General features: G+C 40.6%; 1 protein-coding gene across 2 annotated transcripts in view; it reads right to left on the bottom strand.

Moving 5' to 3' along the window:
* The window catches only part of AMBRA1 (autophagy and beclin 1 regulator 1), a 135,565-nt gene that overhangs the window by 24,524 nt on the left and 86,427 nt on the right, over positions 1 to 24,614 (bottom strand). For both annotated transcript variants that reach the window (XM_030948594.1, XM_030948595.1), the window contains exon 15: positions 12,136 to 12,275. In XM_030948594.1, the coding sequence (XP_030804454.1) occupies positions 12,136 to 12,275 (140 nt within the window). The remainder of the gene's footprint in view (positions 1 to 12,135; positions 12,276 to 24,614) is intronic.

Raw genomic sequence — 24,614 nt, 5'->3', positions numbered from 1 at the left:
AAGAGGAGGAGGGATTAGGGGATGAAAATTCCCCAACTCTACCATAACCATAGAGTCAGGAGCATGACAGCAAGACAAAACAACCCATAATTCGCAAGTGGCGTACGCATGTCCAGGAAGGCATAAATAGCACTTACTACCTTTCCACTTGTATCATCAGGGGACAATTTAAGTGAAATCTGAAGACAGCAGCAATGAGAAAATGCCCTGCTCTCCTCCTTCAAATCCTGCCACATGGAAAGGCCCAACAACAGCTCGCTTGTTTGCTATCGCACCGAATTAAATTTTGATTACAACATTGCTGCCTGCAATCCCATCCAAAAATATCAGTACAACATTATCAAAATGAAGACTGTGGCAAGCTCAACACAGAAAGGAAGCTGCCTTTCTGACGCCATGCAATGCACTTGATTTTCATGCTGCCAAGTTTGCTTTCTCCACGAAAGGAAATACTCCTTAAAGCTGATTTCTCAAATATACTGTCCATTCAAGATCACTAAATGCAAGCATACAAAACCAGATTAGTTTACAAAGATTTGAATTTCCCAAGATATGCTTTCTTCCCTTTGTGTAAACTTGTAATTTCTAAGCCATTCAAACTGTATCAAGGAAATAGAGTGAGCTACAAGAGAGCAAGGTGACACTATGCTAAGGAACAGGAATCTATTGTCCTGGTTTGGGAAGGAAGAAGCAGCACACAGTATCTCATGCAATGCAATGCAATGCAGGCCATATTCCAGATGCATCCTTGTCAGCAGCTCATTATCTCTTCTGCCAGTGTGGTGATGATCAGCACAGCAAGCCCATTCCTAGCTCCCATGATTAGCTAGGCAATGGTATTGTTAGTACAAGGCGAAGTTTGGCACTCCCAGCAGCTGCCTGAATGGGAAAACAATAATTTCTAACGCCCTACTTCATAAATATTTAGCTTTCTGTGCAGGCGATGAACCACGTGCAGAGACAAATCCAAGTGAAAACTGGCTGCCGTGCAAACTGTATAGAACCAAAGCAAAGGGGATTTCTGGAGTAATTCTGCAGGGCAGTAACTCCCTTTGACCAAGAAGAGGTGGCAGCTTCACTGGGGCCAGCCCATGTGTAACTAGCCAGGGGAAGGGCACAAGATCAAGTATAGGAATTCAAGGAACACAAGATCTGCAGTTTATGATTGACAACCACAGATATTAAAATTATGTATGACATCATCCTGTCCATCACACTGAGATGAATGATACATCTAAGAGCAGCCTCATTTTCACTCCTCACATGACACAACCAACTAATTTTCCAGAATCCTGCAAATTTTGCCTGTGTGAAAACCAGCAACCACGCAGAAACACACCCTGATACCTACTTGAATTGTCCAAGGTGCTGCAGAAGCAGGACAGCAGCAGATTGGTGCAGCTGGTAGCTGTATGCCTGCTTCAGGGAGGGTGCCAACTCAGCTTGGAACACTTTGTAAACAACTGGTCCTGTTCATTTGATTGTGCAGTCCTGCCAGCCAGGTTAAATATCTGGATTTTTGAAGATGCTGTATTCAAATTCACACCATTTGTTTGAGGTCAGTCTTATAAAGCTGGTGGCACCAGTAGCTAATTCAGCAGCTCTTCTGTCTCAACAATGTAAACACATACAAGTTTGCTCTGTCTACCAGTGGACACTTAAGGCTGGATCCAGTTCATGATCTTGTGGCCAGTGGATAAGATTTAGACAGCAGGCACATCCCTAACAGCCATCTTCCCTCAGTAAAATTTTGGTATCTCAGCTAAGGAAGAGAGTCATCAGTCAGCTAAGCTGGCAGATACTTCAGAGAGAAAGAAAAGAGAGATTAATACAATAAGAAGAACCCAAACAGAATAGTTTTTTCTGATCCACAGGACCACTATAGCTAAAAACTAAGTGAGTTCCAGGAGTCAGCATTTGCAACCTACCTACAGATTGCATGCAGAAGATAAACAGACTCATAAAATAATTTGAAATGGATGAAACACACCAACAGAAAGCATTAAGAGGAATTTGTCTTATATTCCATGGGAGAAGTCTTCAATTAAGAATCGGTCTTCCAACAGATCCAACAGGAGTAACAAACGGAAATTAAGCACCAAGACAATGACAGAGCAGAAAGAAAATAGTTTAGTATGAAAGTGTGGATGTTTGATTATCTTGGGACTGAAGTAAAAATACTGTGGTTGAGAGTGCTGCCCTTAAGGAATGCAAGGCTGAAGAGAAAAACCTGTGTTGAGAATAAGGACAAGGAAAGTCCCTCTCAGACAGCCTTCATTCTTTTGCCAAAACACCAGAACAATTTTTAAAAGTGATTTTCTCAGAAATTTTTTACACTACAGTCATGTAAACACACTGTGTTTACACAGAGTGACATAGGAAGTTGTAACTTGTATCATGTTCATGAGAAAAAGAGCACAACACCCAAGCCAAATAGCCTGGAACAAACAAGGCAGAAACAGACCAAATAAGAATTTTCTGAATTTTCACTGACTTTCTTCTCACTAAATCTTGCCAGTATGCCACGGTATCCTTTGCTATCTGGCTCCAACCACACCAAGTACCAGGTAGGGACACCTCTGGAAGGTAAATAACAGATTCCAGAACACAGAGCTTAAAGGTCTTCAAACAAGCACAGTTCAGCTTGATATTATCATCCACCCAGCTCTAAAGATGGACCACTTGCTTAAGTCCTCTAAAAATCTAAAGGCTTGTTAAGTGCTTAAAGTGATTACAGGCAGACTATACTCCAAATAAGCTTTGAACCCTCAGAATATCTTAGGCTGTTTATGATCTATCAGCTCTTCCAGTGGCTTAGACAATTTAGGATGTTAGAAGTGTTTGGAGGAGTGCAAATTGTTTATGCCTTCTAAGGCTTTAAAACATCTTAAACTGCTACAAGAGAGCCAAAGTCACTCTTAAGTCATATTTGAACTTTCATTACTGTTTTAGCACAAGCTAACATTGATGAAATAGGCTTGTTTTGTAGACACTATGCCAGCAAACTAAACCACGAAAATACATCTAGAATGGGAAAAAGTAATATCAAAATAAATGCTTAAAATTAGCAAGCATAGCAAATGCTTATTTTTAATAGAACATTGGAATGTGCACACACAAAGTTGCCAAGCTCCAGAACCAAGATCTTGGTTTGGTCAAGTCTCAGTGAGATCCACAGGGCAAGCAAAGTTTTATATTTTTAATCTTCAGCCACTTTGAAATTATCCAACTAAAAAGTATTCTGTTTAGCATACAGGGGAAACTGCCTCCAAAAAAAAAAAGGAAAAAAAGGAAAAAATCATCAAGAACCCCTAATTGCAATTATTACTTCAATTATTCACAGTTTGTAGACACGAAGTTAAGACCATTTGCAGACAGATTTAAAATAGGGAACGAAAATGAAAAAAAAATTGGCTGTTTTATTTGCTAGCTGGATTCATTAGCAGAGTCCTGCTGGAAAAAAAAACAGGCATAAGGGACGCCAAATAAAATTCCCCAGATAATATGGATTAAAAACTGGAAAATTAAAGAAAATCTTATTGGAAAGCCAAGGAAGTAAACAAGTGAACAAGGAAGGCCTAGTATAGATCTGTGGAGAAAAAAAAAGGTTAAAAGACAGGCGGGGAACTCGTGCTGCAAGAGAGGGAAAAGACATTCTAAAAATAAACATGAGGAAAATGGCATTAGAATGGAAAAAGGACTATTCGTTAGTGAGGCTAAAGACAAAAATCAATGATGTTTCAAAGTGGACAAGGTATTGAACTCTCTTCTCTGAAGTCTCCACTTTTAAAATATCCAAGGGTACTTGTGTAATTAGGGAGTAAGAAATATGCCAGACATAGCAGCTAGTTGCACTCATTTAAAATTTTTTAAATAAGTTAACTTTTTTGAGTCATTTGCACCTGTTTTTTAATACATTACAAAAAAAAAAAAAGAGGAAATGACAAAAGGGCAAAAAAGTCAACTTAGCAGCACTCTTCAAAAAGAAAGCCATACTTAAAACTGACTATTATTGTCTTCTAAGTGTAACTTTTATCTTTAAAGAGAGTAATATAACAAATAGAAAAAGAAGATATATTGAAACAATGAAAGAATGAGCCATATGCAGTAGGCAGTTAGTAAAATAATTGCTTGCATGAAATTTAACTGCTTTTGAAGACAGAATTAGAAAAAAGTACAGGAAGGAAAGGTGGCAGGTGTGATCTGAATAGATGTAACTGAAGCATTTGGTAACTGTTTTTACAGCACGTGGCTGTGCTCTACTGAAATGGAGAACTAGATAGGACTTGCAGATGACCAGTGATGCAGAACACAAACTGGTAAATACCAGGCTATGATTTCTTAACACAGAGCTCTGTGCCAAGCTCCCTTTCTCATGGTGCAAAATAAGGAGTCAGTCCTACAGTATATCTTGAAGAATTGGTGAGGGAAATGAACATGCTAGCAACTGAAGACTTAAAACAGCTTTCAAAATTTATCTTTAGGAATCATAGACATATTTAAGTGGAATTTTACGAAGGCAACTTCCACCTAATCCCATCAGTCATCCTGGGTATCCCATTCACATATAAAAAGGGAAAAAAGAATAAAAAATGGTGTTGGAATGCAAATACTGTTTCAAGCCTCCACATTAGCAGTCTACTTCTGCAACTGCAATGACCAAGCCTCTTGGCACTGAGGTTACCTAGGTTTCCTTGCAGAATTTGGAAATAATTAATTTAGTTTATCTTAAATGCAAGAATGACAAAATCCAAATGTATGCTTGGAGGATGCATCTATAGTGCAAAATGGGCCATCTTTCCTTCTTTTCAGTCCTTTCATCAATCAAAAGCATCTTTTATCCTCCTTTAGACAATTCAATGTATCTTGTGGTTAACACGCGGCAGAAGTCCAGGACACAAATTAATTTCCTTGTTAAAGGCCCTGTGCAGATGCTGCCTTTCAAAAGGCCATTTGCTGGGAGGACTCAGACATAAATAGTATCACCAGCTACCCCAGTTAACAGTTGTGAGAACATTTCCTATGCAGGGCTGCTAACATCCCTTGGTTACACATGAAGGACGACAGTTCCTCCTTCTGTCTCCTTGTTTACTCCATCCTCCAGAAGCTATTCTTAAGAGGCAAAGGATGTAGCTTATGTTGCTGGGGGCATCATGGCTGGAGGCTGCAGAGCCTGAGGAATGGAGCCAGCCAGCAGGGAGACATGATGCGCCAGGCAGCTGCATAGATTACCATCTCTTTACCAACGCTGATAACTAGATGTAGACACATTGTCCCCATCAGTAGATAGGAGGATATGCTATTCTCAGAGAAAAAAAAAAGATTGGCACAGACAGACAAATGCAGTGATCGCTTGCAAAGCATAGGAATTTATCATAAAGATAATTTTCCTGGAATAATTTCATGTGAGACAGATCTCACCCCAAAGAATTAAAATATGCACACTGAATCAGTTTGAGACTCTCCACACCTACTTCCCAATGAGAAAAATCTAAGGAATGCTGCCTCTGAACCAGATGCATCTTCAGGGGTATATTAATTCCATTACCAGAAGCTCTGACAGTTGAAGAAATCCTTCCTCTCTTGTGGGTGCTTGCATTAAAAAGCTAGCCTTAAGGTGGTTCAAGAGGTCGACATTTTCTCAGAACAGCAAGGTTTCTGTAACAGTATTTGCAAAAGCATGTGAGCACTGAGCCCTTCCAGAACCTGCTTCTGAGCACAGGGGAGAGGACACTCAAAATGAAACAACAAACAATTGACATTTGGATCCCCTGCCTTTTTCCCATGGTGTTCCTCCACAAGCAAAGACAGTAAAGGACAGCATGCAGTCTGCTCCCCTGCTTATGTTTTGCAAGACAGTTCATGTTTGAGATGCCCCACCAGGGATGTTTCTGAAGGGGAAAGCTGTTGTTGGGATGTGACAGGATAGGAAAGGTTGTGAACATTAAGAATCAAATTCCTTTTTAATTTAGTAGAGGTGTTTCTACCATATAAGACAGACACTGAGGATTTCATTCCATAATGCAAATCCAAAGATTCAGAAACTGAATCAAACCTTGAAGTATGCAGAGTCAAGAAAGGGAGATTTACAGAAGATTATTACTGGTCACAGTTACAAAGGATGTCAGGTAGAATGTAGCAAGAGAAAAACATCCTTGGGGAGGCTAAAAAAGCACTAGCAGCCATGCAGAAAAGTCAGTGGGCAGCAGGACAACAGAGGAGTGGGGAATTCACACTGCTGTATCACTTCCTTGTGATGGACCTCCAGGCCACAGCTGAGTAGTACATAGTAGCTCACTTCGCTTCCTAAAAGGAGCGCACTGCCTCATGTGGCATGCCTAAAGGGATTCCTGTTTATATCTGACACTTCTCTTCCACTGAATATCATTGTTATCAATTTAGTGTCTTGATTTAGCTCAGTGGTGCCCACCCTTAAAAACATGGCAGCCTCAGAGCCTTTCAATACTACACTTCTGGACTGAACACAAATTCATCTTAAATCCAAAAAGCACAGATTACCATGGGTTAATCTGAAGCCATGTGGAAGCAGACAGCAGACTCATGATCTAATGGGTATGCAAGTCTACCAGCTTGCAACCTTGACAAGAGTGAACTGCAAGACCCTCAGAAAAGAAAATGACTGTCATAGCCTCATAAAAACTGCAACCTGTTTCCAAGGCACATCTGAGCCAACACTCTTTTATCAGCAGGATTTGCCTGTGAACCACAGACCTGAGTCCTCTTGCTCCAGCTCCAAGATTAGACTTGTGAACAGTAAATAGTTTCTCCTGTTGGTCACTTGTAGAGGAAGTTAGTTCTAAAAGCTGGGTTCCTGCTGCAAAGGAATCCAGTCCCCTGGGTTCTTTCACACAGACCATTCCTCAGAGATTCAGAGGGTAAAGTACACAAAGTTTTTAACAGGTCACAGAGACCTGCTCTCACCTCCCTAGAGCACAACAGCTCCGAGAGCCAACTTGTCAACACCTGTTAAGATGGGAACCTTGGGTTTAAAATACCAAAACCTGCCTCATGGCTCAGCAGCTCAGTCTCACCCTTAATCACAAGTATTCAAGTCATACACTTGTCTCTGCAAGCTGAGCTGCATTTCCAAACAGCTGAATCTTTTGCGTCCACCCAACAAACATACAGGCTATTGCAGAAATCGCCTGGTTGCCACCTTCCTCTAATCTACAGTCACAACCTAGTCACAGTCAATTTGTGCCTTTTTGCTCTCTAATAAAAAACATATATATATATATATATTTATGTATCTAGATCCAAACTGCTAGCCCCATTATCCCAGTGGGGTATGCAGCCAGGGGGCAATGTGCTCACCTGGATGACAGCTGAAATATTTTCATTTATATAGGTGTCGGAATAGTCAAGCATGGATTCACCAAAGGGAAACAAACCACCCTTAGCCAACCTGATTGCCTTTTCCAGTGGGAATACTGGTTAGATAGGTGAGGGAAGAGAAGTGGATGTTGTCTACCTTGACTTCAGCAAGCCTTGTAACTGTCTCCCATGTTATCCTCACAGGTAAATAGGAGCTGCAGGATGGATGTGAGGATGAAGCAGTGGATTGAGGTGGCTGAATGACAGGTCTCAGAGGGACATGATCAGCAGCACAGAGTCCTGCTGGAAGCCTGTAACTAGTGGTGTCCCCTAAGGGTTAATACTGGGCCCAGTACTGTTTAGTTCATTCATGAATGACTTAGATGAAGGAACAGATGCCTCCTCAGCAAGTTCAGTGATGACACAAAGCTGGGATGGCTGATATTACTGAGTGCTGGGCTGCCATTCAGAAGGACCTTGACAGGAATGAGAGCTGGGCAGAGAGGAACTGACTGAAATTCAAACAAGGCATGTGCAGGTCCTGAACCTGGGAACCTGCACCAGCACAGGCTAAGGGCTGGTGTGCTGGAATGCAGCTCTGTGGAGAAACACATGGGGGTCCTGGTGGACAAACTGTCCAGGAGACAGCAGTGCCCTTGTGGCTAAGAAGGCCAAGAAGGCCCCACAATCCTGGGGTGTATTAGAAAGAGCATTAACAGCTCTTTGACAGGTCAAGGGAGGTGACCCTGCCCCTTTACCCAGCCCTGGTGAGGCCAAATCAGGAACATTTTGTCCAGTTCTGGACTTACCAGGACAAGAGAGACATGGAGCTCCTGGAGCAGGTCCACTGGAGGGCTACACTCATGACTAGGGGACTGAAGAGAGGGTGTCAAGAGGATGGAGCCAGGCTCTTCTTGACAGTGCTGACCAACAAGCAATGGGCCGAAACTGGAACATAGAGTTCCACCAAAACAAGAAGAAGGACTTTACTGTCCAGGTGACTGAGCACTGGAACAAGTTGGTCAGTGAGATTTCACCATCTCCTTCCCTGGAAATATTAAAAAGCCATCTGGTCACTATCCTGAGTTATGTGCTCTAAGGGATGCTGCTTGACCAGAGGTTGTACTAGATGACTTCCAATGGCCCCTTTCAACCATGACCAATCTGTGATATACATTTAAATAGTTCTTGCTTCTTGGATATTTATGGAAGGCTACATAACCCCCTCCTTATCGTTCCTTTTTAGCCCTGATAAAGACTCCACACTGCAGATTTTCTTAGATAAAATGTTCCCCTGATCCCACTATCAAGCACTCTATGCTACTGTTCAAGTTAAAAGGCAAATTTTAAACTATTCCAGCTTATATATCTGGCTTCCTCTACACCCATATTAATATTTTGCCACCTCTGCTGTTAAGCATCTTGTATCTCATCCTAGAACAAAATTTTTTCTTACAGCCTCATGTATTGATGGCTTAATCACCTACAATCACCCAAAACCTCAGGTCTTTCTCCTCCTCCATCATTTTATCTACTGAACTCAGTGTAATTAGTCACTAAGTGCACTTTGTACTGTTAAATTCTCATTTCTGTAGCTCCAGTCACTTTAACAGCAATCCGATTCCTTTGCAATACTTTGATTTTTCTCTGCAGTGACAAAGCTAATGTCACATCCTCAGCAAATTTATTCAGTGCACCCTTACCAGCCATTAGTGTAAATAGTATTAATCAACCAGTTCCAGAACTGTTTTTTTAAAGAAGCCAAATGACCTCTTTTTTGACAGAGTCGAGCTGTCAATAATGTTGTATTCTTTCCTTTAGCCAGGACTTCACCCACTCTTTACCTGATCTTGTTCTAATTCTTTAGAAATTAACCAGATTTATTGTAGTTTCAATATAGGAACTGCCTTACTAAACCACAGATATGTTAGACTTAGAGCAAATCCCTGGCTGAGTCTTTAATTAGAAATAAAACCATAAAATTCCAAGGACAGGTACACAACCTACTGTACTCCACTTTAGGCAAATCACAATGCATTTGATCCCACTTTCCATCTTTTTTTATTTTTTACCTACCTTCAAAATTTACCCTATAAATTTGTGTACTGAGATTACAATAATGGACTGACAACATAATATGACCTTGCCATTTCAATTTTTAACCAGTGTTTCTTTTGAACAGTGGGAGGACTACTTGCATAGCGTCCCATTATGAGTCCACGGAGCTTCAAGTTAGGTCTTTTTTTTTTCCTTTTTTTTTTTTTTTTTGGTCAGCTTATACTTCCAGTCTACTCATTTAAATCCTTTACTTGAGGAACAGCTGCTATTTCAATCTGTTTATATGATTCCTGCAGTACTTGGTTTCAAATGCCTCCACTGCATATGGGAATTAAGACCCTGGGAATTATAATAATATCTGTTGTTTGCTACTGACCACAGCTTTCTTTGCCAAATTAAAACAGTGGTGGGGAGGTTCAGTAGTACAGTGGTTTTTTGCTGTTTACTAGACTATCCTCCATATATCAATTATCAATATATCCTCCTCTATCAATTGCTGAATCCTGCATTTAGTATTTGTCTTCCACTGTATTACTGTGTATGGAAACCACACAAATGTTTTTCATTTTCTCCCTCACTTCTCAAGTTAAAGCCAATACACATGCTAATCTCAAAACAAGTTTATTAAGCCAGGAGCTACTGAGACAGCATGTCAGGATTTTTCCTTTCTCTAAGGATCTGTCAAGTAGATCTGGAACAGACACCACAGCTGCAAGCCACTTCTACTCTGACAGAGCCTCCTTTACCTTTGTGTTCTTATGTTAGTGCCTCAATGCAAATTATACAGCTCAGTGAGTATCTACACCTTCATGCTGAGGTTAACAAGTCACTCTTGACTCTTTTTAGTCTATAAAATGGTGCAGTTGGGAACAGAACACATCAGGTGTCCTGCTCCAGAAAGAACCCACCAGACCATGTGATGTTTACAATTATCACCAGAAGCATCCAATCCACCAGCAGGAAACCTGCTGAAGCACTTTTGTCAACCCCCCCAATAAATCTCCCACCTAATACAGTCACCTTGTTTCATGTTCACATACAAAACACCTATTTTTGTTGGAAGAGTGCATAATTAACACGGTGAGCTAAGAAGGTTGTACACGGATGTTGCAGAAGGGCTGATTGTGCTTCCATAACATACCATAAAAGTGTTCATATTGACTCTTTAATTAGTGAGGTGCCAAGAAGAGACATGCCACTCAGCTTTGGGGTATACTGCAAGAACTGGAGTAGAAATGTAATGTGGGGTGTGTGAAGCCAGGACAGCTAGATCAAGCTTGACTCTGCAGCATTCAATCAAAGAATCCATCCTCAGGGAGACTTCATTTCCCTGGGTTCGCATTCAAGTTCATCTCATGAACCATGATCAGCAAACTAAATCTTAACCATTTTTCTATACTGAAAATAACTTTGAATATTCCCAAGTTCAAGAAAAAAGCCATTATTCCTGAATAATTCTGCTTAGAAAACACAGCAACTGTTCTTAAAGAAATCCACTTATCCTGAAAGCAAGTGATTAGAGCTTATTCCGTAACGGTATCTTATAGAATTTCATGTATAAATAAGGTCTTGATGAAAGATTATGTTCAAGAGAAGAAGAGGGCTGCTTGAAAAGCACTGCCATTCTGTACTACCAAAACTGGTCCAATCTGAATTCCAACCAGACTTCACCAGAAGACTGTGCTGAATTAGTCACTGTTACAATTGTATATATTTATTTTGATTTCAGCTAGTGATTCTAAATTGACAATATGACTCTCCTCAAGCACTGCATGCCTGATGTCATGGCACAACAGATGGAGTCCACATGCATGTGGTATGATCACCAGCAGTGCTGTAAGTTCCTAGCTGCCAGCTTTTAAGTTCCAAGGAACTTCAACATGTGAAGCACAACCCAAAAGAATACTAAGGTAGTTTACTACCAGGAAATAACTGAAGCAGAGAAACTCCTGAAGTGTCCCTGCAGCATAAAAGAAATGTGGTCCCAAAAGAACATTTGGACAACACAATGGAAAGAAGGGTTTCAACAAAGTAGGATGCAGACACTCCCCAGGAACACTGAAAGCAGTATGTGTCAGTGTCATCACCTGTGTCAGACCACAACTAAACTAGCTTGTGCTGAATTGTAAGCTTATAAAGGGGCAGTTACACCTTTCACAGCTCTATACAAATTAAAGAGAACTGAAATGTACATGTCACACCACTGGACTTCAGGTGAGGACACCAAAATAATTCACTGGCTTGCTCATAATCATGACAAAAATCTTTGCAGTTCATAGAATCTCTTGCTTGAATACTGAAAAAAGTATTTGGTGATTCTAGGTCAGCAACTTTCAACCAGGCTGGTGGTCTTCAAGAAGTCCTTGAAAGCTGAGGAAAGCAAGCATATAACTAACTCAAATTTCCTGTCACTGTAAACCTTCAGAAATCTATAAATCCACAGAGGCTGAAAGACACTGCACTAGTCATATGAGAAATAAAGGACCCAGAAATCCTAGTAGGACAGGGAAATAACATGAGTTAATGAGATGCACTTCAAATGCTCTCTGAAGTTCACCATCAGCAAAACAAATACTGATTGTAAGAGACTCAGGTAAACACTGTGGCAGTCCAAAGGAAGTATCAGGTATTGGGGATTTAGGATGCCTCAAGCACAAGAAAAGCCATGTTATCCCCACTACCTGAGAACAGAATGGCAAAAGCAGTTACAGCTCTGTGTAGTGTCCCCTGGAAAGCACTTACTCTGGTCGGCAAATCACCAGGTCCCCTTTGTTGGTGCCGTATGCCAATCCCAGGCCGGGCTCAGGCAGCCAGCGAGCAGAGTTTATGCTGACGTGTCTCCTCTGGTCGGCAGGCATCGGGTACAGAACGTTGAAAACTCTCTGGAACAACAACAGGAGATTATTTGACAGGACAACACAAGGCAGGAGAGCCAAGGAGGCTCAAACAAATTTCCCCACAGCAGCACAGGTGGCCATAAAGATATGTCACTTTACAGGATTGCAGGCAATCACTTAATCAGCTGTGAGAGTAAGCAGCTGCTAGAAATGCACATACATGTGCCCTTAAATCTTTAATAGGCTGACTGGCACACAGCTGTGAGGCATCCAGCAACCCAAACTGGGTATACTGACAACAACCCATTTAGCCCAAAAATATGACACATGGAAATCATAAAAACAAAGCCACGGGAAATAGAAAAAGCAGTAATGAATCAGTTTGGCTACTTAGAATAGAGAGGGACAACATGCTTCAGTGTACTGGGACATTCAAGTATCAGGACTTTGGAAGGGTAGGACTGAAAACTGCATTTACAAGACCAAATCATTAAGAGAATTTCTTCAAAAATTTAGCTAGTACACTGTCATTACCACAGCTAACAGACTTTGAATCTGGATTTTCAATGGGATAAATCTAAGTGAAAGACTAGATTTTCTAGTGGGCAAGCATCCAACCATCACAAAACATTTCCTCCAGACTCCACAAAAAAGGGAATGGTGGTGAACCAGTGAGCAGGGAAGGGAATAATGTTATGCTGGAACAACAGGATGAATGTTGATGGGAATGCACATCAACCACTACTGCACTGATGAGATGACTTGAAGTAAATAATCAGAAGTCATTAGGATGGTACTTATCAGCTATCTTAACAAACTGGGGCCATTTTACTCCATAGCTCTGTTGCCCACTGCATATCTTGTCTGTTTGACAATTTAACTTGAGAAGCATGAGTCAGGAGTACTTAACTATGTGCCCTCCAATAGCTAGTACCCAGAACCCTCAACCTGAGCATTCTCTATGCACACAAAGCAAGTCAGAGCAAAACAATATAGCTGCATTATTTCCCCTCACCAGTAACAAATTTAACTGCTCCTCTGAGGAGGTCACATTAGACGAGAAAAAAGGATTTCTCTGTATAGCAGAAGCTGGCCACTCTTCTCCTTGGCTGTATCACTCAGCAGTTAGTGCATTCAGAGAAGCTCAGCATTTGGGCAGAAGGAACAGGTCTCTAGGGGTTTAGCTATGTCTTACCCATCTCTGTCATGTCGGTCCCATTCCCCTGCCCTGCCTTGCTTGCTGGGGCAGCAGGGAGGGAAGGGCAAGGGGAGAAATAGAAGGGGGGGAATCAGCTGTACAATGGTTAACACCTGTTACCATGGAGATTAGGGTGCAGTCTCAGATGGGAAGATTGGATTTGGAGGAGGAAGGAGGGGAAAGGGAGGGGTCTGCCAGAACCAGAGGCTTAAATTCATAAAATAAGCATTCTGAATCTCTCAAAACTGCAAGCGTCTTCCATCATATCCCTTGGCAAGTCAGTTTCTCTTCTACAGAGAATGACTTTGTCACATCTCAGGAAGCCATCACCTTCCTGGGCTAGCAGCAAGCTCTCCCAACTGGCAGGTCAGCTTGCACAGCTGTTCTCCCACATGCTCCATAACCAGCCACACCAAGGCAGGAGACTTGCTGGCTACAGCTGAGCTTTACTGCTTTTACTGCTTTGCAGTAAACAGCAGCCCATGGAAAATGCTCCTCCAAGGACATGAGTCTGGTTTTGACAACCTGCAAGTGCTGGCTGAGGGCTGAATCTCAGAGACAAGATAGCTTTAAAATTCTGCATGAGAATAGTTGCTTCATCATTCCACTCCATTCAATTCTAAACAGCTTGTCATGCTGAAGAGCTCCCCTCCCCTGCTGCTTCCCACTCCCACGCTAATGGGACAACTCCATGCAGTGTTAAGGGTGATGACATCCGTGCGTGTGGTAATTAGTACATAAAAAGAGAAAGCAGCTGTACTGGCATAATCACCACTCACAGCAGTAACCAGGACCCAGCTAATCAATCTGATGCAGTCATACAGACTGTCTGTTGCAATCGCATCCATTAACAAGACCCCCTACTCTATACACAGAGTGGAAAAAAAATTTAAGTTCCTTCAACATCAGCAGGTCCTTCTCTTCAAAGAAGGTCAGAACTCTGCCAGGAAGCATTATTTGCCATAGAACACAGCTAAGTCCTTTTGGCTTTTTTTTTGTCTTCTTGTTTTGATCGTTAAATCTTATAAAAAGTTACTGAGATATTTCAACCGAAGTAGCCGGGCTGAAAACATACCACAGACTGACCACACATCTTTGCTGTGGATTGTTCAGGCTTTGTAATTCTGAACTTCTAGGAAAAATGCTCAGGTTACAACAGGAATCCTACATAAACACAACTCTCCAGCTTCTAGGTTAAGTTACTGGTGCCAACCCTCAAAATCTTAAAATGAACAATACAAATGCATAAAGCTGATAATTCAAGAGTTTCTTTTCATTAGGGCTGGTTCACAGATTAATTGCAGACCATGTGTAACAGCCACGTTGATGGCCAAGGGTTCAGGAATCCGTTTAGAAACACTGTTGTGAAAGTGCAGCGATTGATCTTTAAAGATGCCCACCATACTCTCAAGAGTTTCCAGAGAGCTTATTTTTAATAGCGTGGCACTTCCAGTTACAAGCTATCATATTGCACCACACCTTATCAGCCCATAATCGTCATCAGTAGTCACAAAAAGCTTCCATGCTCTTCACCGTAACCAATGTCAAACTTGCTCTTAGCATCACTATACTCCCAATTCAAAAATACATGACCACACCATTAGACATGGCAATTCAGCATTTTAGAAAGTTGACAGCTGCCTTTATGTCCAGATGCTCTTCTGAAATAGTTTTGAATGGTATGTTTCTCTAACAACAAACACTGTGAAGTCTGAGGTGTGTGAGCTTCAGAACATACCTATGGAAGCTTAAGCCCTAACAGGTAACACAAGTATAGCAAGCTGTTCTCTTCTTGCAACAACAATAACGTATAAACATAATTTCAGTACACATGGCAGGTCCTACTCCTTCCCTTTAGGGCCCTATGATCCAGCCTGAATTACACAGAGCAGTTGCTTGACCTGTAGTTATGTTTGTAGAAAACTCTGTCTCTGGTGATCTTTCCACACTCCACCAGGGATTCCAGCAGTCTCCTGTCATTTCAAGGAGTCCATCTCTCCTTGAGTTCAGGGCATGTCAGAAAGGTAAAAAGCCTTTGTCTAGAAAAACCAAAACTGTCTAGGTAGCTAAACTTCCACACAAAAGGCAATTTGTACCAAGGGAAAGCAATAGTCACTAGAGAAACAGATTGATTGCTTCTGTTTTACATCCCTGTAATCATGAAGTGTGGGGAAAGATTTGGTTGATTTTTGTCTGCACTTTTCTATTTCCAAAAACTGTACTAGAAGCAACAACTTATCTCTTTGGTGCATCTTTTCCATCCTCACTTAACAGGAGTAGGCATGCACATCATGCACTGAACTCTCTAAAGCTGCTTTCATTGCTTCATAGCCACAGGAAAAGACGGCTCAAAGAAAGCAGGGCTATAATGCATGAAGATAAGGAAAAAATAGGTCCTCAAATTATTCAAACAAGCTGCATTTGGAGTGCAAAGGCCACCTCCAGCCCACTGTTGCTGCTTCCCCTCCAACATGTCACTGCTGTCACATCAGTACTGTCACAGCCACTAACTTAGGTATTTACTTATGGCAGAGTGCCACGAGAGGCTGCATGACAATCAACAGCCTCAAGGAATCTTTCTCAATGATCTCTTCCTCAATGTCAAGCTGACAGGCCCAGGGCACAATACATAAGCATAGAGCTAGAGAGGTAATTTATACCTGCCCTGGAGAGGTAAGAAAACTTTTTGCTAGAAGTCTCTGCTACATCCTCATTATTGAGCTAGTCTTTCTGCCTTCCCCTCCCATTCTGTACTAGGGAAGTTGCTGCTTTTTAATAACAAATTAAATTCCACCTCTCCCCCCTGTTTCTGGGATGTGCCAACACTAAAAAGCTGGACGGAGCAATTGCCAGGATGCTGTCAGCCATCAAAGCAGCAGCAGGCTGCCCCAAGTGTGTGCTCCTGCTGCCAGCTGGCCACGGTGCTGCACTGATCCAGGCGGCGCCGTGCCTGGCCAGAGTAGAGGCAGGGCATCATCTGCACAGCCACTGTGCCTGGCCAGAGCAGAGGCAAGGCATCATCTGCACAGCCACCGCTTTGCTCAAGGCCTTCCCACCTCTAAAGAGAGCAATGAAAAGCAAGGGAGTGCTGAACACCACTTATTGGGCAGAGTGAGACCTTTCTTCTCTCTGGCACACAAGAAAGAACTAACATGTTTTGAAGCTGGAGAAGAGAAAGTTTTGGCACAAGCACTAGGAAAACTCAGCAGGAACTCTTGCTTTTTATCTTTTTTTAATTCAATAGAGACACTTCTGCTCTCGACTAGATGCATCTGCCTTCGAGATGCCAATAAATTTCAAGCCATTACCTTTGCTTAGGCCAAGCAGTAAGCTGGCTATTAGATCAGCCTTGATAAGGACTCCTGGGGGGGTGGGGGTACAGCTGTTGTCTCCTTTACATGCGGAGATCCTGCTATCCCTGAAGCAGATAAGGTGGGTTTTTAAATCACAAAAAAAGCCTAAAACATAATTATGAATTTTCAACTGAATTACATTGTCACCAAAGGCTGAGAGACAATGAAAACACACAGGGAAAGAAATATCTGATGTGTTAAACGCTAAAGAAACCTCTTGGAGGACTGGTAAAATACACAGTTTTGTAGCTACCCTGACCTGGATTGCTGAGGAAGAGCTTCAGAAAAGACCATTTATCTATGCTAGATGAGTATAACTGTAAGGGCAGCCAATAAATGTACTTCTCACCTCCACAGATGCAAAGTTTGTATGGGCAAAGTGCTCTTCATAGGAGTACAGGTTATACTATCATTGCAGCCCTTAAATCCCAGGCAATCCACAACACTGTATTAAGTTCACTGAAAGTACATCTCCAAGCAAGTCCTACATACAGTCTGAAACTACTCAAGGGGCATTAAAACAAATTCAGAAAACTATCAACTCCAATTGTATTTGCCAGAGCAGCAGATAAGATGCAGTGACAACATGAAGGCATAAGCAGAGCAAGTTTGACTTAATTTTTTTTGATTGCAAGAACCTTGTCAAGAGAGCATTTAAACAAATTAATTTTTTTTTGCCTCCTCCTAATACAGTGTTACCACTGAAAGACCTTACTTGACATTTCTATAATGCCAACGTGTTGACTAGCTTACCTCTGACACCAAGGTATCAGGTAAGTTTCTATAAAGCATCTACCATTCCACTGAACACACCACATGTCTTTTGCCAATAAGCACTGACTTGCATTATGCATTCAATTAGTTTATGTTTTTTGAAGGCCCAGAAGCATAATAAGAAAAAGACATTCTAGCCTGATCTTAATAAATAAGACAATATTTTAGCTTACATTACATTTTTTACTCTGCCACCTATTAATGAATTTCACAAAATATGATGAAATTCAGGTTCTAAGACTTGCACTGTCACAAACTCCAGAACCCTCTTCAGCAAAATTCAAGCCTAGCTTGTCTAAAGCAGAACAAAGGAAAGTAAAACAAACACTCCTTGGGATAACTAACTGATTGCTCAATACATTTATTCATAAGACAATCTATACCAGCATTTTGAAACACAGAAAGTCTCCCCTTTGTTTGGAAGAAGTCTCTGTGCCTATATGCAGATGCAAAGAAAAGGGCACCTATTTTCCATGATGAGATGGGGGATAAGATTTGCTTTCTTGCTCCCAGCCTCTCCCTGTTAGGCAGGCTGATCTAAGCTGCTCAACCCCTCCCCCACAGCTGACTCCTGCTAACAACATACACATCTTTCCAATAGACCTTCTCTGTTAAAATGGAAGAAGTGAAAAATAATGCACTTATCTTTTTGGATTTGTCAGTCCTATCCTCAAATGGATTTTATCATCCAGTGCTCAGCACAAATAAAATTTCTTTCAACTCCATTTATCTTCCTCAGATGCAATAGGATTATATATAAAATTTTTCTTCAGTCTTTACCAATATAACAAACGTCTCTCTGCCTTTTTCTGCACCTGTTTTCCATGCAGAAAATCCTAGTTTTGCTTTCTGAGCCACAGCAAATTAAATGAGAACTCTTAATTTCCAGCAACTGAAAGCTTAACTGTGGATAGCTGATCCAATTCCTAAAACAGGCCAGCACCACAAAATCCTGTTGGATGGATCGCAAAATTTTCTGCAAACATAAAAGATTGTTGGTTCTTCCTGATCCTGGTTGATTACATAATTTATTGCTGCTATTTCAAATTCAGAGAAGTCTCATTAAAGTTCACCTAAATTCTTTCTTTCTTTAGGTGACTTTTTTGCATTATCAGCTGGTACTTTATTTCACAAGCCTGCCGTGCAACTACTAAATTTAAAATTAACCAATGGGAACAAAGTCTTACGAAGAAATGGATCATCTTAGGTAACAAAGCTCTCACTCAGGAAAATAACACACTTGCAGTGAAGTGGCTTGTTATTTTACTACCTGTCTTTCAAATGCTGTAAAACCAGGGTATAGCTCCAAAATCCCCCTTAGGGGACTAGTCCAAACTGGGATCTGAAACCTAGGGTTGAGTAAGCAAGAAATTGTTGAACAAAACAATTATCTTTTCATTTGCACATGCAGATGGTTGGAAAAGATGAAAGGAGAGAAACAGGAATGCCAAAGGGATTGGAGCGGCAGAAGACAGATACACGTGTATGTATATTCAGCAGAGATGCACAAAAAAACTGAACTGTGCAAACAGGACTGTATCCCACTGCTACTCTCTCTTCCAAAAATCACCAACAGCTCTCAATGCTGCATCCATCTAACAGACATACCGCCATTTCTCTGGCAAAAGGAACGGCAACCTTTTTTTATTTTTGCCCTTAACTCAGACTGCAAACCAAAACCAGTATCTGTGAATTCCTCATTAAATGTCATGCTGAGACTGTAACAGCGACATCTACAATATGTTAAAAATCCAATGACAAGAGCAAAGGATTTGTGCACAGCTGCCATTCCACTCCGTTCTCCGTCTCCTGAGCCTCAGTGGAATGGCATACAAATCAAATGTCAACAATATGTTGATGACAGAGCTACTTGCATCCTCATCTAGGTGAAAAGAGGCTGACATCCAGCTGCCTACATGTCTGGAAGGAATAAATACAAGAGGAAAGAGTTGGTTCAAATTTAATTAAATGAAGATGGTAAGAAGAAGTACTGGAGAAAGTTTTTGTGAAATAGCAAACAGCAATTTCTTCTCAGCCCATGCACAATTTCAATACAAATTGGTAAGAATTCACTTTGGCTCCCTTCCAACTAAATGACTTGGGCAAGATGACTGCACATAAATAATCTCAGATGTAGAATCATGTTTGCTATAATTTCTTAAATCTAGTTAAAACTACATACCAAACTGCACCAAAGCTAACAGTAGCTACTGTAGGGCAAATAGGCTCAAGGCTCTATCTGAACTGCAAGAGCTCTGCTCTCCAAATACTGGCCCTCATATTAAACAAAATGTCTTGGCTCTCAGTTTCACATCCCATTAAGTAAAAACATCCTGATGAGATGTCATTTGCTTTTTCTTCACATCAGTTTGCTAAAAGGGACATTGCTCCCATGTTAAACCATCACGTGAGATATTAACACAGTATCTTATGAAGGATTCTAATGAGTTTTTAGTTTCCTCTAAGCTGTGTCTTAGCAGACTTCAAGCAGACACAGCTGAATTGGTCAACACAGAAATATATCTAAGTCTTACAACAAACTATTCCTGCATATTTCTGCATCCATACTCAAATGCGCACATCTCTGCAAATCTTCATGCCATCTGCACCCCCAAGGTTGTGCTGCATTTACCAGTGATGTTGGATACAGCTCTCTTTACAGTACCCTACATAAGCAGCGTTTACCAACGTGGGTTTTAGATATGACCTGTTTTCCTAAAGATATCTGACAGAATCTGCCAATACACAGAATATATAAACTACCAGGTCTCAACCAGACAATTATGCTCCACTCTATTAAAAGGAGGGATTTCCCATTTCAGTCAAACAAGGGTTCTGTTTCCATGCCCTTTTCCTAGTATCAGCAAGTGCCTGCAGTCTGTGACTTTGCACGGCCTTTCGAAAGGCTAAAAAACATCTATGTGGTTTGACTTCTGCCAAGAGCGAAAAATTTCTCTGCGCAGTAATTGGACATATTATTTGCAGTTCTACTTGGAGTCGTCAGAAGATCACCCTGTTGACCTGAAGATGTCAAATCTTTCGCAAAAGAAGACCCAAGGGAACATACCAACACATTCTTCAACAACACAGCAAGAGGCTGGTAATTTCTTGTACACTATTCTTGTTCTCAGAAATATGTTAGTTCACACGAACTCTTTCACTGGAGGTAATGTGTTGCAGTAAGCCATCTCCTTATCTTCTCCTAACCAATTTTATTTTCACATTACCAAGGTTTCTGATAAAACTAACTTTTGCCCCAGTGAAACAGATGTGCAGGGTGTTTGCTTTCAGGATTAAAGCTTGGTTGCTTATGGCTGCAGGAGCTTGCACAGCTCACCCAGAGAATCAGTGAGTGACCTCTGCAGACAACGCTGGATACATTTTATTGACACTTGCATGAAGCTCAAAATGCAACAGCACTCAGGAAAACTGTGCCTCTTTTCACTGTGCATTGTGCTCATTAAGAGTTAATATGCTAGAACAAAAAAAGCTTGGCTTTGTGCTAAAACTCTGCAAGTCTTTCTGTTTCAGGCCCTTCTTCCTGTGGTATTTGGAATGCTCCATCTGTTTACAATGGAAGTGTACACATACTCTGTTCCATCCAGGCTATTGACTGACCACTTAATCAGAATGTTTCCCAAATCGCAGCAATCTTTTCAAGAACTAATTCTGCATCTCTACAGCCTGAATTTTTCCACATTCAAAGCAAGTGCAGCACTTGACATGGGAATTGGTTAAGTCACCTTATCCCCACAAATTGTATGATTTGCTCTTCAGCTTCATGTCAATCAAATTTTTCTATCACCTACCTCACTTTTCGTATCCTCAGCTTAAAAGCTACTTTCAAGGTTTCATTTTAATTTGGATTCCAGTAATCATGTTTTGCTGATATTTACAAGTTATCTTCCTCTGGGTAGAATGAAAAACACTAAACATTGCAAGGGCATCAGCATTTGTGAATGCTAGAAATAAAACTACCTTCTGGCTGCCTTTCTCACTAGTACCCACTGCTATCAGATCCAGGGCAATATGATCCTTACTCATCCCATGTTTCTAAGGACCTTCAGCTCCATACAAGAATCTAATTTCATGTTCTTCTAAGTCCTTTAAGGTCCATATATGCTGGGAAGCACATGGAATTCAAAAATCACCCTAAACCAAATAGCTTGAAAACAGACATTATTTATTTAGAAACAAATTCCACCTATGTTTTCAAAACAGGCTACAAAACCTATCCTTCCTCCACATTTGGAGTCCTGTCTCCAAGCTTTCCATCTCTGAAACTCAAATTGCAGACAATTCCCAGCATCACTGCTATCTGTACCACCCCCAAATTAAAAGCAATTCCTTCCCTGTTCTCTCCAGCTACAGATACATTTCAGAGCTTTGCAAAAAAATCCCCCAAGAACACAAGTAATAAACACTTGATGTTCATGCATACCCTTCCTGTTAAAAGTCAACACTACTAGAAAGATTTTGTTTTTCAGACTGAAGTTTAAAAATTGTTCTTTAGCAGAGCGAGGTTTCCATGTGAAATGCTAATCAGCCGAATCTGAAGGGAGTGAGCAGAAAAAGCTTAAACCTCTACCTCACAACCACCACATTTGATGATAATTCATGACTTTATTTCTGAACAAAATTCGTAACTGTCAAATCACAACAGCCCTGACCTGTTGTGAACTCTACCCAATCTCTCTGAAATACTAGCAGCAAGATGCATACAGACAATGTAGTCTTGTACAACCAAGGTGCTCCTTAGTACAATCCCAAATTGCTATAGTTCTCAGAAAATTGCATCAACAGCCAGTGAATTTCTAGTACAATTAAATGTATAAAAGTTTCATGTAACTAAATTAATTAACTGCATCTTCAAACCTCACTTTTAACAGCAAGATGGAAGAAACTCTCCAAGCAATAGAAATCGGCATTCCATTGACTGCTAGTGAAGGATGTGGAAGAAAGGTTAATCTGAATCAGAAACAATCAGAAATAATCATTGCACTGGTCAGCAGTGGCTTGGAGGCCATGTTGCCAAGCCCTACTCTACAGTTCATTGACTGCAAATCCAAAGCCAAGAGGGAGGCAGGGAGGAAGGCAGGCAGGCAGGAAGGCAGAAGAACTGTCAAACAACTTATGAGAATTCTCAAAGAATGTAATGTAGCATTTCTTTTGGGAGTTTTGGAGTAGGGTATAATTAAAATATCCACAAAATATTGCTTCAAACATGGCTCTGACTCATTTTTAATTAAGAGTTTGAGTAACAAGTGCTTTGTATTACAAGCTGTTGGCAGAGAGGCAACAAAAATGCTTTCTGATTCTCTCTAAGGTGCATATTAAATTAGATATTAAAGAATACAGTTTCACCAGGTTTCCTAAACCTTTTTGTTCTGCATGCTGGCCAAGCTATAAACAGATTTTTACTCAACTGAAAATGAATATATCAGCTGTGTTAAGGACAGTGTGCTAAGAATATGATGAAGTTTCCTACTTAAAACTCTATTTTCATTTTGCATGCCTTGAAAAGTATTACAAACTTACGAAGGAGTCTTACTGCAAAACTCAAGGCAGAGGAAATACCTGCGGTGGATGCACTAATTTTTACAACTAGACAGAGGAGCAGTATTAACAAAATTGACAGTTGTATGCTTTCTAAGCTTGGTCCTATGGACTGCATAACAACAACCAGCAGCACACCAAAATGTTGAAACAGTATTCAACATCACTCAAGAGGAAAGTTTTTTAACCAAATTAATTCAAACTGATCTAGTTGTGACCCTGTCACACATGCATAAAGCTCCAAGTCCAAAGCTGTCAGAAATAAGATATTTTTAACATCTTTAAACATTATCTGGAATAGGGGAAAACAGCTAAATAGTTAGCAAATCCTGCTAGACTGGATGGATTTCAAAACGTGGGGGAAAGGTTTTGGAAGCTATAAATACATGTGCAAGATGAAAAAAGCAACCTTTAGAATACATGCAATCCATCTGGAGAAAAAAAAATCCAGAACTACAGCAGATGAGAAAGACAGAAGTGCAATGATGTGGAGCAAGTCTAAGAAGCAAGAGTGGGAAAAAATGGTACAAAATTTTCAGTGCACCAAAACAGCAACCTCCCTGAAAACTAACGCACCCCTCAATGGTTTCTGACTGCATAAATAAAGGCTGCTATCCAAAAGGAAAATAACTATCCACTGTGGGCTTCTGGTAAAACTGTGCTTATCACATTATGTACATTTAAATACATCCCAGAACAAGGGGTAAAAAAAAAAAAAAAAAAAAAAAAAAAAAGAAAAAATAAAAAGAAAATAAGGGGTTTTTGGAGAGACTTCAAAAGAAAAAAAAAGAAAGCTGGAAGATTAAATTACAAGAGAAGATTAAAGAATACAAAGCATTACTTCACTAAATGGTGACTAAGAGCAGGGGTACAAGCATTTGAAGACATAGAGATGAAGAAATATAAATGAAACATTTAGACAGTGAGCTTGCTGATTTAGCTGGCTGCAGAAAAATGTCTCCAAAAGACAAGGGCTAGAAGCCATAGCAACTGGAGCTTAGAGCAAATGTAAAGGAGAGATGAGAGGAAGATGTGATTTTTGCTAATAGGACTTCTCTGTCTTAACTTATGATATGGTAAAAAGACTGTGGGAAGGGCTACTCCAGTTTCTGGCAGAAAAAAATACGCATTTCACTAGGATCTTAAAATAGATGAAAAAGGAACAGTACTAGGGCAAACTAGAATTTTCAAATGATCTTACAGGAGAGTGATTCCATGTACCTTGTAATCTTATATCCACACAGCTTTTACCAACTGTACCTGTAAACCAATTTGTACTTTTTTCTCTTAAAAACATTTTAATTTCTGTCTCTTTGAGAGGCTCATACCAGAATGGTAGCTCAGAACTAGGTCTGAAAAAGTGCTGACTGGTGCACCAAAGAATACCTTTATCATTTATCTTCCCTTGCCTTATAATATGGAGCAGATGATGACAACAAACAAGAGTTTCAGATCAGGTGAATCAAGGAATTTCACCCAGCGACAAGTCTGTCCCCAGTATCA

This window comes from Camarhynchus parvulus, chromosome 5 (genome assembly GCF_901933205.1).
Source record: "Camarhynchus parvulus chromosome 5, STF_HiC, whole genome shotgun sequence".
In the NCBI taxonomy this organism is placed as follows: domain Eukaryota; kingdom Metazoa; phylum Chordata; class Aves; order Passeriformes; family Thraupidae; genus Camarhynchus; species Camarhynchus parvulus.
This window is presented reverse-complemented; position numbering and strand designations above follow the sequence as displayed.